The 16922-nt window shown below is 36.4% G+C and overlaps 1 protein-coding gene across 6 annotated transcripts in view; it reads right to left on the bottom strand.

The window, feature by feature from the left end:
- The window catches only part of ADGRG6 (adhesion G protein-coupled receptor G6), a 109292-nt gene that overhangs the window by 8766 nt on the left and 83604 nt on the right, over positions 1-16922 (bottom strand). For all 6 annotated transcript variants that reach the window (XM_017825937.1, XM_017825939.1, XM_017825941.1 and 3 more), the window contains 8 exons: positions 15291-15407; positions 14073-14118; positions 12478-12584; positions 9690-9817; positions 8106-8374; positions 6457-6571; positions 5112-5395; positions 1099-1200 (listed from right to left, as the gene is read on the bottom strand). In XM_017825937.1, coding sequence (XP_017681426.1) covers positions 1099-1200; positions 5112-5395; positions 6457-6571; positions 8106-8374; positions 9690-9817; positions 12478-12584; positions 14073-14118; positions 15291-15407 — 1168 coding nt within the window. The remainder of the gene's footprint in view (positions 1-1098; positions 1201-5111; positions 5396-6456; positions 6572-8105; positions 8375-9689; positions 9818-12477; positions 12585-14072; positions 14119-15290; positions 15408-16922) is intronic.

Below are 16922 nucleotides of genomic sequence, written 5' to 3'. Positions count from 1 at the left end.
ACAATTTGGATGTCTGATCAGAATGAATATGATTTTCCCAATTTGTATTAGCTCTTTGAAATAATGAATCAAGCTTTCTTACTACAAAATGAAAGTATGTTTTAGAGTGTACAATGAGAATACATTCCCTAAACAAAACAGAGCAGGACAAGCAAAAGCCTTGATAGCAAAGCAGTTACTTTAAACCCTGAAACAAGCCCTGTATGCCAAGAGAAAAAGAAAGGACACAAGGGTATTTGGAGAACTGTTATTACCCAGGACAGACTGGCTTACCGTAATGGGCTATGAGCTTATGCCACTTTACATCAGCTCTAGATTTGAACACTGGTCATTGAGCAGGAACCATATGAGAAAGAATTATATGGTCCAAATCACCACATCAGGCAGCAAAGCAAAATCCAGATGCCTGAACACAGCAATCTAATGCCATCCGAGATGGCCAAAGGTGCAGGAAACTACAAATGCAGTGGCCCAAGTGTTACTTTTACGTGTCCAAACCAACTGCTCTCCTTGCTCCCTGACTGTTGCAGATAAAGTTGAGCTTCAGCCATGGAACCTAATCAGGTTTCTGCTTAAGGAATTTTCTATATTTCTGAGTGTCTAATGGTCTTTCTGAATTAAATGGTGAAGGACAGACAGTTTAAAAAGAAAGATAAAAGCAAAAGAAGACAGAATATTTCTACGCACTTTTTAAGAGTTGCTCCTACATCAGCCTAGCAGTTCACACAATTCAGTCAACATACTTTAATGCAGGAGAAAATGAGTAAAATGGATTTTGAATGACAGAGTTTGAATGTCTGGATCCTTATTTAATTTTTTTTTTGCATGGCCCAAAGGGCCTTCCAAAACCATGCTTATAGCAGTACAAAATTTACCAGCTGCTTTCAGTGGAAAACTGAGAGACTTGAGAGTTTTTATGAAGTGATATCTGAAAAGTGCCTTGGCACTGTTAGTACTGAAGTGACAGTCTGTGATTAATATATTTTTCCACATCTCTGGCTTACCTTTTATTATATTAAAAGTAACTAACAAGCTGTTTACCTGGACTTTTAAAGACAACTGCAGCACCTAAGGACGGGAGCTGTGAACTGTTTTTACCTGAATTGTCTGCCAGTCGGAATCTGCCACAACAGAGATGTCTCCTCCATTGTTTTTGCACATTTTCTTTCATAGCACAATGGAATACAAATATAAACAAACCTTGAAAAAAGCAAACAAACACCAAATGAAGCATGTATTTATAAACAGATAAACAGATTAACTAAAGTCTATGATCAAAAGTCTATGAAGTACAAGCAAAGAAAAAATAATCTTAAGATTTTGTTATTGTCATCTATGCCTCATTTAAGAGGTACGGAAATTAACGAAAAATTTTCCCATCCTCTAGTTGCTATATGGGTGTTTGAGATATTAGAATACAGAGAACAGGACCCATTTTATTGGCACTGTTGATATAGATTCAGCTCAGTGCTGACCTTTTAGTTTTATTTTTTTTTTGGCTTAGAGGAAAATGATTAAAAGGTTTTTTCTTTGAACCAAATTACTATTTTGCAACCAACAAGACTGCAAGAGACAGACTGCAAAGTAAATACAGACACTATGATATTAGCAAGGAGATAATTTATCTCCTTCTGTTCCATACCTACTGATCTGTGGGCTGCATTCTTTTAAAACCAGAAGTCTTGCAAATGGCATTAATGGGTGTCCTAAAAAAGCACACTTGGATTTACGTGCATCACATGTATGTACTTGAAAAGATTATGAAAATGTTAAGAATATGTTCAGAAGTATTAATCAGGTGTCCAACTACAAACTTCCAAAGAAAATGAACTGATTTTTGCATGGAATTGCAGTAAAAGTGTTTAAGAATGTTTTTGCAGAGTTGATCTTTCTCAAGCAGTTGTTAAATTTTGATTTTCAAGACAGGAGATAAGCATCCTACCATGTGATAAAGTAGGTCTTAACAAGACATATGGTACAATTTCATCATTCTACAGATACACTTTGGAGCTAAATATAGTAGCTGGAAATCTTATGTACTCCTAGTTTTTCCCAGGCAGGCTCTGTCTGTGGAATCTTTCGTTGTTCTCCAGCTTAGCCTATTCTTGTTTTACTCGTATTCTCTGGGAGAGAGCCAACCTGAGGCTGAACACCTGATGGCAAAATGCTACTGCCAAATCCCTCATGATTACATATTAAACATGAATAAATGCTACATAAGGTGGGCAAACGTGGTCTAGTGGCTTCCTCTAATACCATTCCTTTATGATTATCATGAATGGTTCCATATATTAATGAGTACTGTGTTTCAGTTGGTAGAACAAAATGGCAGGGTATAGCTTGGATAATAATGCTCTAGAGACTCAAATTATCTTCTCTCCTCCAAATTGCTGAGGTCTAATTTTCCACTAATGCATGTCATTGAACTGGATTTGTATTTGCTTATAGCCATCAGGCCAGGATGAGACCTCTGAGATCACTTAACTTTAGGTAAGGGTTGTGTCATGAAACACGTTTTTCCCAAATTTTTTCAAGAGCTGATGGGGAAAAAAAAGGAAAAACACAATTTAAAAAAGGCAAACATACCTTGATGCATCTCATATGTAACCTCTCTCAAAGTATGGTTACTGTGTTTGCATTTAGTGAAATAATTTTGTGTGATTTGTTTAAAACACACGAGCAATTCCAATGCAATCATCAGCAGCTCTTACAGTCTTACAGTCTTAGAGACATGCAGTTCCTCTTAGGGCTTCTGCACAGCTACAAACTTTGTAAATTGATGCTTTATTAAATCGCAGTAAATGTTTGGAACATTCTGAATTGTTAAAAAAGAAAATGCATATTCTGTAGTAATGCAAAACAAATGTACTGCATTAAGTACTTTGCCTTTGCCCTGTCTGGGCTTGGTCTCCAGAATTTTTTTCTCTGTATTTCATTATTCATTAAGTTTACAATGTGCTTTTAGTAGTACAGCTTTGGTTTTGTTTCCCAGAGACAAATCAGACCCTAGGCTTGGCTGTAGCTTGGCTCTGACTTGAAAGTATTTGGCTTGCCCAGGCATATATATAAAATGAGCAGCCAAAAAAGAAATGTTCCCAGATTTTTTACTCTGTGCCTCAAGGAGAGAAAAATAATTTCCTATGTAGATGAAATAGCAAAGTACAGTAACACCAGCAGTTGCTGCAATTTGCTTTTTCACTGCCAGTGCACAGAAAACTGCTGATGGAGGCTGCTGGTATAGCTTAAAATACTCATGCAGCCTTCAAAAACTTGAGAGAGAATAATAATAAACGTATTCATTAAATAAACGTATTTATCAAGGTCTCGATAATTAAGCTCATGCTAATACTGCTAAAAAATTTGCCATACTGAACTGCTTTTTGGCTGCTAGGAAATGCCTCCTGACACAAATCCTAATTTTTAGTTTGTTCCATTCCACCCCCTTACTGGTACATGAACACTGCACCACTTCTATGTGATTTTAAACATACCTCTTTTTTCTTTAGCTTTGCCTAACTCTTTCACAGCAATAAGTACTTTCATATAGGAGATTGTTATCTTCCTGGGCTTGATGTGACATGCCTGAGCGTATACTGTGTCACTATTGCTACCATAATCCAAGAAAAGTTCATCACTCTTCTTTTTGCGTTTACTCCTCAGCTTTTTCACTTTCATCTTCTGACTTAGTTGCCTTCCAAATACTCATTTTCCATTAAACAGTGCTGTTACCCCACAGAGACTTAAACAGTGGTGGTTAACCTTGTGTGCACTCTGCACATACAAGCTTAATTGATTGCACTGGAAATTCTGGTTACAGAAAACTTGTTTAATTTGATCCTTGGCACGCTTTTCAGAATTTAAATCTTTTTTCATGTTCTTCCCATACTTCTAATCTCTCTAGGCCCTTCTGAATTTCTCACACAGACACAATGCAGCAAATACTTCATTATGCTGCTAGGGGAATATCAGAATCTGTCCTTTGGAAAAAAAGGCTTCAGTAAGAACAATAAACCATTTTTGCCATTTTGCCCAGAATTTTAGGTTAAAACTGACCCAAACAAAAGCCCAAAACATTACTCTCTTTCCATGAAAGTACAATAAATCTTTTAGCACAATAAATACATCTCAACTGTATCAGATAAAATCCACACAGGATAACATTAAGTACTTTTTCCATAAAGGGAATATATTTTGCTAACCCTAAGAAAATTTAATTTTTATCTTAATATTTGTGTTGCAACACGTGTTCCTTCAATGACATTCTTGAGTTTGTTTTTTGTTTTGGCTTTTTTTCAGCCAAATGAATTTTTTATATCAATATGTGTATGGTATAACACATGCCCTTCCAATAATCTTCTTGGGTTTTTCTCTTCCTTATGCTTTCAATAGTTCTTTATTAGTGGGTAGGGTAAGAGTTGGTTGAGAATCTTATAACATTTGATACATACACAAATTTTAGCTCTGAGCTGAAATTTTTTCTAAATGTCAGCTATATAATTCTGTAATTTATAGCCATTTGAGTACAGTTCACAACATTTTTCAGAAAGACAAACTATGCTGGAAAATTAAAATATTCAAAACTTGATTAAAGGAAAGGAAAATAATCTGACTAAAACAGTCACTGGATTTTTCTTAACCAAAGAATATCCCATAAGTCTGTGCTATCTCTACACACTGAAACAGGAAAAGAGGACTGAATTTTGTTTTATGAGCTTTTCATGCCTTAATAAAATAGTTGTGAGCTTTACAGATTCCCTACAGGAATAAAGTAGGGAAGAAGGCTTCCTATATTTGAAAAGAAATGTTGAAGGCGACACAGCATCTATCTCAACAGTGAACACTTCAGACTGTTAGTCAGGAATAGCTCTATTTATAATATAGTACATTTTATGGAAAAGACCTTGAAACGTCAACTAATTTATGAAACATATTCAATCCACATGTAGTTGGGATCATTATTCCACATAAGGGAAATAAATCAATGATGGTTTTGTATCAATGGAAAACCTAGAGATTGAATATGAGTTCCCAGTCAAATTACTGGGCATAGTATGCCCCAGAACAGCAATAGCTCAAATATTATTCATTTACAGAACAAAAGTTCAGCTTACCTTGCAAAGAATTGAAAATTGAGAAGAGGTACAGGAAAGCGAGAGTCAAGGGACCCCAAGCAAAAAAGGCAAAGCCCCATGTCATGCCCAGCAGGAAGGTCAGGCTGACCACGCTACGGAGGTTCCTCAGGATCTCTTCCTTCAGGCTCCGATTAGTTCTTTTCCCATTCCTCCCACAGATTTGCACCATCACCACAATAAACATGGCAATATTCATTAGAAACATGATTCCAAAGTAGCCAGCACAAGTCACATAGAAGACAATTTCATTCTTGATCCAGCAGCTGTAAAAAAATACAAAAAATGATCATTTTTGGTTAATGCAAACTATCTTCCAATTATTCACATGACTACAAGGAAAATCAGCCTATTTCTGATTCCACTGATGCATAGCTACGCTTGAAAATGAAACCTTTGTCCATTTTCTGTTTGGAAATAGAATGAAGTCCAGAGGTGTCTTAAGTGACTATGGCTCAGAGTACTATCACCTTGGAAATCTAAGGATTGTACCACAATTTTGTCAAAACCGATTACAAAGGAAATCCAAACTCAGATAAAAGCTGTGGGAACTGCAATCATATCGTGTAAAGTTTAAACTCAGTACAAGCAGCTTCACGGCTGTCATCTGTGTGAAGCATAGTATGTTTTAGTAACAGAATGGGCAAACTGGGATCTTCAGTGTCGAAATTTCAACTTTCTGCCGCTGGAGCTAAAGGAGAACTTGTACATGACTGGAGAAGCAGTAGGACTTTTGAGGTAGTCATTTGACAGCCAGCCATATGAGATATCTAGCTTATACCTCTAGCAGCAAATGGCCTGAATGTTTAGGATGATACTATAATAGACATATAAAATGACATTTTTATTTATCATGGTGAAGTTTTGCCAGGCAAGGAACAGAGCACTCATATAAAAATTTTGGCATCTGGAGATTATTAGCTGGACATCAAGACAAGAAAGAAGACTATCGAACTACATTGGCAAAAGACTAGTTTACTTAAAAAGGAAACTATTTTTATACTACTTCTTTCTTTGCTCTTACCTAGAAAATACAGCTTTCATTTAAGATAAACTAAATTTTATTTTATTTATTTTATTTTCCTGACAAAACCTATAAATTTTTCTTCTGCCAGAGGAGTGTTTGTACCTGGCATTGGGTAATACAGATTTCCCTCCACTTTTTCTTACGGCCTTCTTCACATTTCAGAGTCAAATAACTTAGAAGACAATTTTGCCCATTTTGCTTGTTTAATGCATCTTTGACTTTTCCAAAGCAATCTGACTGATGCTAATTTTTTTCCAAACTATAAATGCTCAATTTTAAGAGATCAAAAGAAATACTCACAAGTCATCTCCTCCTTGCCCGTTAGCATCTTTGCCATATAATTCCTTGCCATAAACGTGACTTGCACTTGTATTAGCACTTGCTAAAACAATTGCTATCACCAGAGCTGGCAAACCTGTAACACAAGAAAACTTGGGAGCTTTCAAATCTCCTAAACCTTTACATTCACCATGCTAAGCTGAATTATTGATGTCTGCATCCCTATTGCTTTAGTATAGAGTATCCTGAAAAAACTGCACTGAGAAGGTAGAAGAAAACAATTTTTCAAACAGTACAAATATACAGAACTTCCAAAGCACTTAATGGGCATTAATGAATACACCTCGTAACCTTCTGTGAGGCAAAAACCATTATTTTAGTATGTGATATGGAAATGAAAATAACACAATCTCCCTTAATTACCCAAAATTAAATTTGCAACTTCACATAGGTTCTCTATGAGAAGATTAAAAAAATATTTTAAAAAATGAGTTTTAATGGAAGGATATTATTGGGACTTTTTTGAGGGATTTTTTTTCAGAGATGCTAATGGGAATTCATTAGGTTGGGTAACTGGGGAACATGAACTTAAATCTGTAATTTCTCCACTGCTTCTCTCAACCGTAAGCCCCTCCACCCTATAAAACAAAATATATATTTCTTAATAATAACGTAAAAGGAGTATTTTGGGAAAACAGACAACTACGCAGAAGAGAACTCTGTGCAGAAAGGTACAGTTCAAACAAAAGAAATGTACGTTTCCTGATATGCCTTATTTACATGTCTTACCCTTGCTATAACAGAACAGATTCAAAGGGGAAGAGGTTAATTTGCTTTTCCGACCACTCAGTCCTTGCTCTCTGCTGAGGTTGCCAAAGAGGATGCTAGTTGCCAATGGAAAGACATCAATTATCAGCTGTACTGAGGTCAGTGCTCTAGCCGTAAGGTTAATGGTTTTGTATTGTGTTATATTATTTCAAACACAATATGTGCATTCAGGGGGAAGGCACAGATTCCTGATATAGACAAAACTGAAGAATAAAAGCCTTGCTGCCTGGGCCTTGCAGTTATTTTTCAGTATTACATTTTCCATTTCAGACCTGCTTTGTACATTGCTTAGGGCAGCCAGGATCTCTCTGTGTTTTAAACACCATACTGAAGCTCAGAGAATTTGGGTTGTCTCTGATTCCACCAACTTCTACATGTATTTGTTGGCAAGAAAATTTAACCTGAACTTAAAAGCTTTTGAAAATCAATGCAAAGATGCCCATAGGCGTTGCAGTAACTGCAAGAGTTTCTGCATTCATTGTGTGCTATGGTTCTTCATCTCTGATAGGACACTCTTGTTTCCCCTCTCCCATTCTGGCCTCTCCGGAGAGCAAGACCAGTTTATCCGGTCTCTCCACTCATCCAAGGTCTGTGAGCTGCCCTGGGTGGAGGGTGCCAGTTACAGTGTATTTACACAGAATTATACAGGGGAACTTCGTGACAGAGAGGGCTGGCTGCATGCCAGCACTACTGCAGGCCGGGGAGGGGGGGGAAGGAAACACCATGTTGATATTAATTTTGCTCTGTACTTCTGACAGAGAGCTTTTATATAGCAGCATTTATAGAGAGCATTTTATATAGCAGCATACATGCCATGTAAATATTGCATCTTCGGAACTCACCCCAGCCAATGATGCAAAACTTCAGTATGTATCGCCGTATATACGTGTTGAACACCTTCACCAGAGCAATGTACATATGAACAGCTTCTAGTCCCATCCATGTAAAGGTGGCCAGAAGAAAAAAGTGCAAGAGTGCAGCTACAGCTATGCAGAGGCCATCGATATCAAATGATGCAATCCAGCCATCAAGCAAAAAAATCAGGTTAAGAAAGAGCAGGGCTGTGCTCAAATTCATCAGGATTTTGGATGGGTAATCTCTTCGCAACTTCCTAATGAGAGAAATAGAGGTGCATGTGATTAACTTGCTGTACTCACACAAGCCACTTTCAGCAGCTGGGTTTACTGGTTCACAAAGTAAATAGAAGTACAGGGATCTCCTCCGAGCTGTAAGTGTTTGTGCTGTAAGTGTTTTTGTACTGTAAGACGTAGTGATGTGTACTTCTGTGTCAGATTGCTGAAGGCTTCTGCTGTGTGTAGTGGGGGTAAGCTACCAGTTCTTTAGGTCCTTAATGAGCTAATTAACTGCCATAATATTTTAGCAACTGATTTTTTCTTTAAAAAAACCCTTTCAAATTAAATATAAAACAGTACTTCGTATTTTAGATAGAAATTGAAAAAAAAAGATACAGCTGACTAGAAGGTCATCTGTGATCATTTTATATGTAAGTCTTCACTTAATTTTTGGAATGTATTGTCCAGTGCATGTTGTTCTCTGTTTCTTTGTTTGGCTTTTTTGAATAGGATCTTAGGAAGACTGAAGATCAAGTAATTTTTTTTTGAACTGATACACATTGAAATGTAGGAAATTTGGGGCAGCCAAGAACTTCTGCCCTCTTGGACCAGAACGTTGTGCCATAGGTAATTTAATAGGAATGCCATCATTGAAGACATTTAAAATGCTTGAAAACCCCCACCTCTTCCCTCACCCCCAGCCAACTATCGTTCTTTAGTAGCTACTGTGTCTTATCCTGTTACAGGCAGAATGGTTTCTTTGTGCTGACATGACTTCATTTCTCTTTTCACTGTTCACAGAACTGTATCACTTCAAAACTTTTGCCTTCTCTTGAGTCACTTTCACATTTAAGTAGAACTGCTGTTGAAATTGTTGTACCACTTCACAATTTATCTTCATTTTATCTCTCTTCCCACCTCTTTCTGAAGGGCTCTTGAATGTAATTGTCCTAGCTGGAAATTTATTTTTTTATACCTGGGTCATGTTATGTTCACATAAGCAAGTTCTTGTTTATTTTTTTTATAAAAATCCCGTTTGAGAATTTTAAAATAATACATATCTGTTCAGAATCTAGAGCATTCTGTATTCCCAAAAGAGGAAAATTTTGACATACATTCACCTTATTCCCAGGCCTGAGCAACACAACACATTAGAAACTGGAGGAAAGACTCTGAATTTATGTCTCCTTGAAAAAACATTTCACTTTTACAATAGTGTGACCGTGATTTTACAGGTTTGTTTTTTTTTAAACATAGATTTCCCTTCCTGGACAAATAAACCACACTATCCATGTAACTAATTTATTTTATTCAGCACATACAGGTACTACCTTTGTGATGTTTTTCACTTACTCAAATGCAATGTATGTTAGAAGAGTTGCAGCTGAAAATATAGCAGATATTCCACAGCCTATGTAAGTGATAAAGGTCAGGACGTTGTTATTCTGTGAGTCTATTTGTGTCACAGTTCTCTGAAGGTCCTATGTGAGAGAAAAGGAAGAGATACCAGTTATAGCCAACACCTCTTCTATGAGCACCACACTCTTTGTTGGTAATTAGTCAAGTAAAACTCAAAAGCACTTTGGCAATACCACTATAACCTTGACACTGGGGTTCATTTTTACTGAGTGTACTTTGTCTATAGCTGTTACACCTCTCACTTCCTTCCCACAGCTCTCCAAAACATTGTGCTTTAAGTATTATAACTGCTTGGAACAGCAGATAGTCAGAGCCTAATTCTGATCCTTATAATTCAGTACCAGGAGTTCAAATGTCCTTCTCTGGAAAAGTCTCTAGTTTTTAAACTTTTTAGTTTTGTTACTTATATACAACTGTCTTTCAGAAGATGTAAGATTTAGGAAAATGTAATTTAAAAGTTTTCATACTGAAATGTTCAACATTATTGGGAACTTCTGACATTACTTTTTGTTATTAAAAGTTCATAAGAGTTAATGTAGCTAATCATCTACAGATGAAATCAAGGGCAAGATACTGCTTTTTGGTTTTATGGTCTGCTTTGACATAAAAGCTGAAATTATAATAGAACTGATGTGAAAAACAGTGACGAAGACAAAAAAAAAGATTTAGAAATGAAGCAGAAAATTCTGAGGATTTTTTTTCCAGTTTTCTGTCTAACTGTAACTGCTACATAGTACCATCTGAGAATAAATGCCAGTGTTATTTCCTTTATTTAAGGACAAGAAACTATAAGAATGTTTGGATCTATATCACTGTGGAGAAAATGCAAGCAAATGCTAACAGATAACGATGTTCATTCTACAGTCAGTGTCACTGCTGTCCCTAGCAAAACTATCTAGCAAAAAGAAACGAAATGCTACAAAACTTCACATGCTTTGTAGAAAAAGGCAGGAGCAGCTTTTTTACAGCCTGTCCCAACCTTATATGACAGTTTATATATACATAGGGAGAGTGTTATTTGAAAATAATTTAATAGCTGAATTAAAGTCAGAAGCGATTATTAAAATGGAAAAGCAATTAGAAGGGTCAAAACTGTGTAAAAATCTATTGGAATGCAGCCCGAATTCAAAGAACTTCTGCCTTATTTCCTACTGCCACTAAAGCATTCAGGGAAGAGAAGGGACTCATTGAATATATCCTAAAGAAAGCCTTTTCTTTCTCCCTTTGAGGATAGAAAGTGGAACAAGACCACAATTTAGCTTGCAAGAAGACACAAAGTTAGTGGCTTTTTCATATCTACAACTCAGCATGATGTGAAGAGAGCAGTCCTATTAAGAAGGGTCTTGAAGGCCAAAGCTGAAAAAGTCAGCATGTGTGGCTCTCTTGCGGGGTTAAACTCTTACGTGATACTGCCTCAAGTTACTTCAAAACCCAAATACTTCCACTTAGGAGCACTGCTGTGACCAAGAGCCAATATCTTTTCTGCCGCTATGTTTTAGAGGCCAAAGAATGATAATTTCAGCTGGAAAGAAGTGTTTCAGGCCATTACTGAGCATAAACAATCACCAAATGCTAAGAAAAGATAGCAGTATTCCGTTTTTTCTTGTTGGGATTTTTTTCCCTGAAAAACACTTCACAAGTGCAAATTGTTGGAGACAGCTGAAGGCTAGAGGCTATGCTACTGAGGCTAAAGTGCACTCTATGGTTCCCTCTTTCATCTCCCTGTTAGGCATTGCTCTACCTTTCTCAGCCAGCCATTCTGGAGACTTTGCTTAAGGCTCTGACAGAGAATGAGCTACAAGTTCTGTACCAGCCCACTGTTGACAGACTTTTTCCCAGAGCAGGTCTGTAATGTAAGGCATCCCCAAAGCTGATTAAAGCCAAGTAAGAAAAGAGCCAATATATGCTTACACATTTTGCAAAAGAAGGTACTGCTTTATACTTTTTGACATTTAGATAAATCTTGTCAGATTTGCAGCCTATATTTGCAAGGGACAAATTAGCCTCTCGATAGAAGGATGAAAGGGAATTATTGTGCTCCCTTGACTTTTCATCCTCATTAGGAGTTTTACTGACTGTAGGACATTTTTCTTTCCCTGTTTTTCCTGACAATATGTGTCTCTCTCCCTTTTGTTCTGAAAACAGCAATTCCTAATTTTTTTCATGATTTTTTTTTCTGTAAACAACTTCCCACTTTCCCAATCTGAAAATTTTAAATATACTTAGACTTGTTTCTCATTCACTTCCCTCTTGTCACACCCTCAGCTGCAGGTCAGTTTTGACAGATTATACTACTGAGGGATATGTCGGGGATCCCTGCACTTCAGGATCATTAAGATCAATTTTTTTCTGTTTCTCTGTGGAAGTGTTAGTACTGGTATTTTGGTATTGCTCAGAAGCCTCAACCCCAGGTCTTTTGTGCCACAGTATTTGCAAAAGAATGTAATAATTTGTAAAGAATGTAATAATTATAATAATAACAACAATAATATTCTTTCATTACTAACTTTATTACTTCATTCCTGAATCCTTATCACTAGTTACTTTATTATGAAAAGATAACTTTATGACAATAAGGGGGGAAATTATTTATTATTGTTATTAAAAATCATATGCAAAAGAAATAACCCAAGTAACAAAACTGAGACTTGTCTTGACACAAGAGAAAAACCGCACTGGTGTTCCTAGGAAAGGTAACTTGGTGAACAGCGAGTTTGCCTACCATTAGGACCCCAAAGTGTGTGAGGTGGTTGCATAAGCACACTGTTTTGTTTTCATTGGACTCTGCATCCACTTGGCAGCCCGCAGGGTTCCAGCCACCATTGCCACCTGTGGAAATGAAACATGAGAAACTGCTGTCTCTCTTTTAACATCAACCTCTCTTTTAAACGGATTTCTCACTTCACCTTGTGCAAATGCAGAAGCGCTCTCTCAAATTGAACGAGCAAGCATTAAAAACAACCAGGAGAGAAGCAAGTAACAGATTTCCTAGTTTCTGCAGAGAATTACAGCAGGTGAGTGTCTCAGTAATGGATTACTGAGCAGAAGCAATAGATGGAGATCTATAATAAAAGTAGGGAGCTTTTTGGTTAGTGAATAAGACCTATTATGTGGATCATGCATTAAGACACACCTTAGTTTTACCCAATAATAAGACAGTTTTAGAACTCCCTTTTACCCCACTGATGTGACGTGTGCACCTGCCTGCCTCCCACTCATATATCCTCATTTATGGCACAGGACCAGAGAGGGTCCTTCCCTTCCTCCCTGCAGCATGTAAAGCAGGAGGTCAGAGTGGATAATCCCAAAGATCCCTTGTGGCCTTATGAAAAAACTCGGAATAAACTATTCCCTACTCACCCCACCTGAAAAGGTCATTCTGAAAAATAAGTAGAAAGATTTTATTTTTAAAAATTAAATGTTAAAAAGTAAAATCTGTTTTCTTTGTTTTCCCCCTGCTAAAATATGAACTAATTTTGTGAAATAGTTCATATTCTCTGACTTCTAAAGACATTTTTTCATAATTCCTGACAAAATCCAGCATAATTTGCTCTGTAATTTCAAGACAATCAAATGCTCAAATTCAAGACAATTTCTCAAAAGACTGTGAAGATGTTCCAAAACCACTCAAAGCTCTTCCCCACTTAAGCAGCCACTGGGAATAGTTTCTTCCCTGTGTGTTTCTCCTTTATTGTGCTTCCTAAGTTTAGCTTCATAGGTAGGTTCTATGATTTTGTGCTCTTTTTTTATCCTCCTGCATTCTCCTCAGTTGTTCTGTATTTCCTGCTTTGAAGTGCAAACTTGAATAGCAAATTTTATTTCTTGCAAGACTCTCTGTATTAAACCTCTCCATCCAAACTCCTACTGCTCTATCTGTTTGATTGTAAAGAAGAGTAACATGTCTGTAGTGATCTCTAAAATAGAAGGATATGGAAAGCCATCCCAGAGAACAAACGAGCAGTTAAAAGTATGGCTAAGAACCACTGTTGTGTTTGAGTAGCATTATAATTTAATTTGCGCATACAGACAGATCAGTGAAAAACTGCAATCAGCTATGGAAAAGTAGAGAAACTTGATTGAAAAATTTAAAATGTTAGAAACATTTACATTAAAAACAAACTTTGAAAAGGAGTATATAACATCTACTGTTACAAGTAACTATACTAACCAGAAAAAATTGTACGCTTCATTGAATGGACTTAATTGAATTCTGTAAGGATTAATTAGGAGGAAAAATGGCAAATACTGTATCTGATTTTAAAACTCAAAACAACTTTATTCCCCACATGAAAGAAATTACAGTATTTTTAAACTTACTGTTTTTGTCCATATCCCAGAAGACGCAGGTAGGTTTAGGATCTTCCTAAAAACAGATGCAAAAGGAGACTTTGTGTACCTCTTCAGGCATAAATCTCATCAACATTTACAACAGTTGTTGTAATGCATATTTCATTTACTGAGCAGAATAATCCATATCATTTAGACTGTTGAAAATTTGTCTAGTGTCAAATTAGAATTTCCTCTGGCAGTACTGCTTGTTTGGGGATCTTCCAGCAGCAATGAGCTGCAGTTTCCATATGATTCTAGAAAAAATTTCTAGAAAAACAGATTTGTCCAGATTTTCAAATCTAGAGCACTGCTTCTCTGCACTGTTCCACTGCTCCACTGCTCCTTTTCCACATCCTCAGAACAATGAAGTTTTATTGTCTCAGTGAAGTTATCTTTGAGTATGTCTTTACAGAATCTAAACACTTTGTACTGTTCACTTTCTTAGGGCTTCTCCGTGAATCCTTTATGTACGTCCTTGACAATATGCAAATGCCTGCTGAACCCAAGTGGAGGTTCTTTTGCCTCACCTTAAAATATTCATTGTAATGAAACACAAGATAAAGTTAACGGAACCGTGAAAATTACAAATCAGGTTCTTACAATTTACTTTGGTACTACATTTTAACATTTTCTTTTTTAACATCTCTAGTGCTATTGCCTCTTTTGGATTAGATACTGACTGTGTCTGAGAACAGAGTCAAGCTCACCCATTTTTTAACTGAAACAGTATGTGCCAAAAGATTGCATTTGGTCTCTATTTCCCTAAATTTGCTGTGGTCATCTTTTAACATGTTCTGTTCATTCCTCCTTTGCTGAAAACCACATAACAACAAAATAATTAAGGGAAGTATTAAATTTGATCAAAGAATTTAAGTAATTCTAAAGTTCCAGTGTAATAAATCATGTCCCTGGTCAAAACCATGGTCATGAACACAGGTTTTACTTAGTTATTGGCACAGAAATTGCTTCTGAGGGACAGAATGAACAGTTTTTCAGGTAATTCTTAGACCATGAATGGAGTGCGAATGCATGAGGATGGGAGAGGTTACTTGTTTTAACTTTTTGCTTACGTGCTTTTGTTCTAGAGTTTTTGATTTCCATTTATGTTCTTACTCAAAATCCATCCCAATAAATCAGGTTTAATGCTTAGCCTTTACCACATGCACTCTGCATTCCTGTTCCTCTGAATAATCAGTCTTGTTTTACCTGAATTTTGGTATGCTTGATTGTAACCTTCACATAATCCTGAAGATCCTGAATGGTTAAATTTCCAATACTGCATGCCACCACAAAACTGGTCAAATTGTCAGGATTTTCTGCATCCTTTGAAAGATTAAGAAAAACATAATAAATGCTTACACAGCACATAACATAAAAGCCAGAGTACATAGTTTCATTTTTGCAGCATGCCAGAATAAGTAAGTTGTCAGCATTTCTGTACTTTTGATTACGCAATATAAGAACATTATGTTTATAAAATCAAATTATGGGTTAGCTTCACTGAAGTTTCCCTATTTTCCTTATAGTCATAAACATACATGGGCACAATTATAGAGAGAGGTTAGAAGACAAACAAAATTATAACTCAAACAATGTAGCAGATAACAACTCATGATATGATTAGCTCATTTCCCTAAACAAGAATGAACTAGCTCCCTTATTGTTGACACTATCCTTTTGAGTAGATGAAAAGTTTTCAGAGAATAACCTGTTTTTTGTGTATGGTTGCTAAATCATCCTCCATCTTAAAATGAATGACTAAGAAGAAGTAAACAAATTCAAAGTAATGTTATGTACTGAAGGAGGTAGTATTTTCTGCAAGCTCTTATTTGATGGGAATTTAAACAGAATTCTGATATTATCACTGAGCAATCCTATTTTTAACCTGCAGCTAAGAATCTTCCAACTGAGAAGTTTTCCTTGGAAACCAATTATTTATTAAAATGGAAATACTAATTTCTTTTGATGAGCTTCCATTGAGACCTGCATAGTTACATGCCTGGTTGGGAAGCTTGGTCACTGCCTGTGGCAGATCTCAGGTCAAATGAAGTCTATTGTCACTCACTTTCCCTCCCAAAATCTGGTCTGTCAAATTCCTGAACCCTTCATTTCTTCTGTCTAGGGGTTTTATTAACCTAACAAGATGTCAGGTATCAGCTCAGCACTGGGCTCATGAGATCCCACCACTTCTGTCTTCTGAAAGACAGAACAGCTTCAGTTTTTAAGTACACATTATCCTGAGAAGACTATTTCATTCCTTAAAAACATTCATATCCAAGAATTTTCAGATGCAGTATTTCAGATTATACTGGAGCTTTGTAATAAAATTTCCTAAAACTTTAAAAGTCGAAGAGGAAAGAAAATTCAAATATCTAGATAGTTCTTGAGCACTCAAACAAGACAAAATCTCTTGGCTACCACCTAAATTTTAACATCTGACCAAGTCTGTGGAAGTCCTTGGACATATTTCTACAGGTTTCAGTCGATTGTGTCTCTAGCAGATATGAAAAACTAGAAATAAATATCAGTTGGTCTCTCTAGGGAAGGCAATTTAATAAATTCTTACTCATCCTTAGAAATGAATAGAAATAATGTGTGTAGTAAAGTAAAATACAGGTAACTTATTATTTAGCTGTAAGGCCGTGTTCAGCTAAATTAAGGGAAAACACCATTCTAGTGTTTCTTAACATAGTGAATGAAAGGAAACTGGCACATCCAGGGCATAATTCATTGTATCTATTCTATACATCTAGGTCAAAATACGACTTGCCTAAAAATAAGTGTCCATTTTAGAGGCTTTAGGGTATTCTGCCCAGTCTCCAGCTGCTACTGCAGAAG

Source organism: Lepidothrix coronata, unplaced genomic scaffold, assembly GCF_001604755.1.
Source record: "Lepidothrix coronata isolate B3197 unplaced genomic scaffold, Lepidothrix_coronata-1.0 Scaffold123, whole genome shotgun sequence".
NCBI lineage: Eukaryota > Metazoa > Chordata > Aves > Passeriformes > Pipridae > Lepidothrix > Lepidothrix coronata.
The sequence above is the reverse complement of the archived record's forward strand: the minus strand, read 5'-3'. Positions and strand labels throughout refer to the sequence as shown.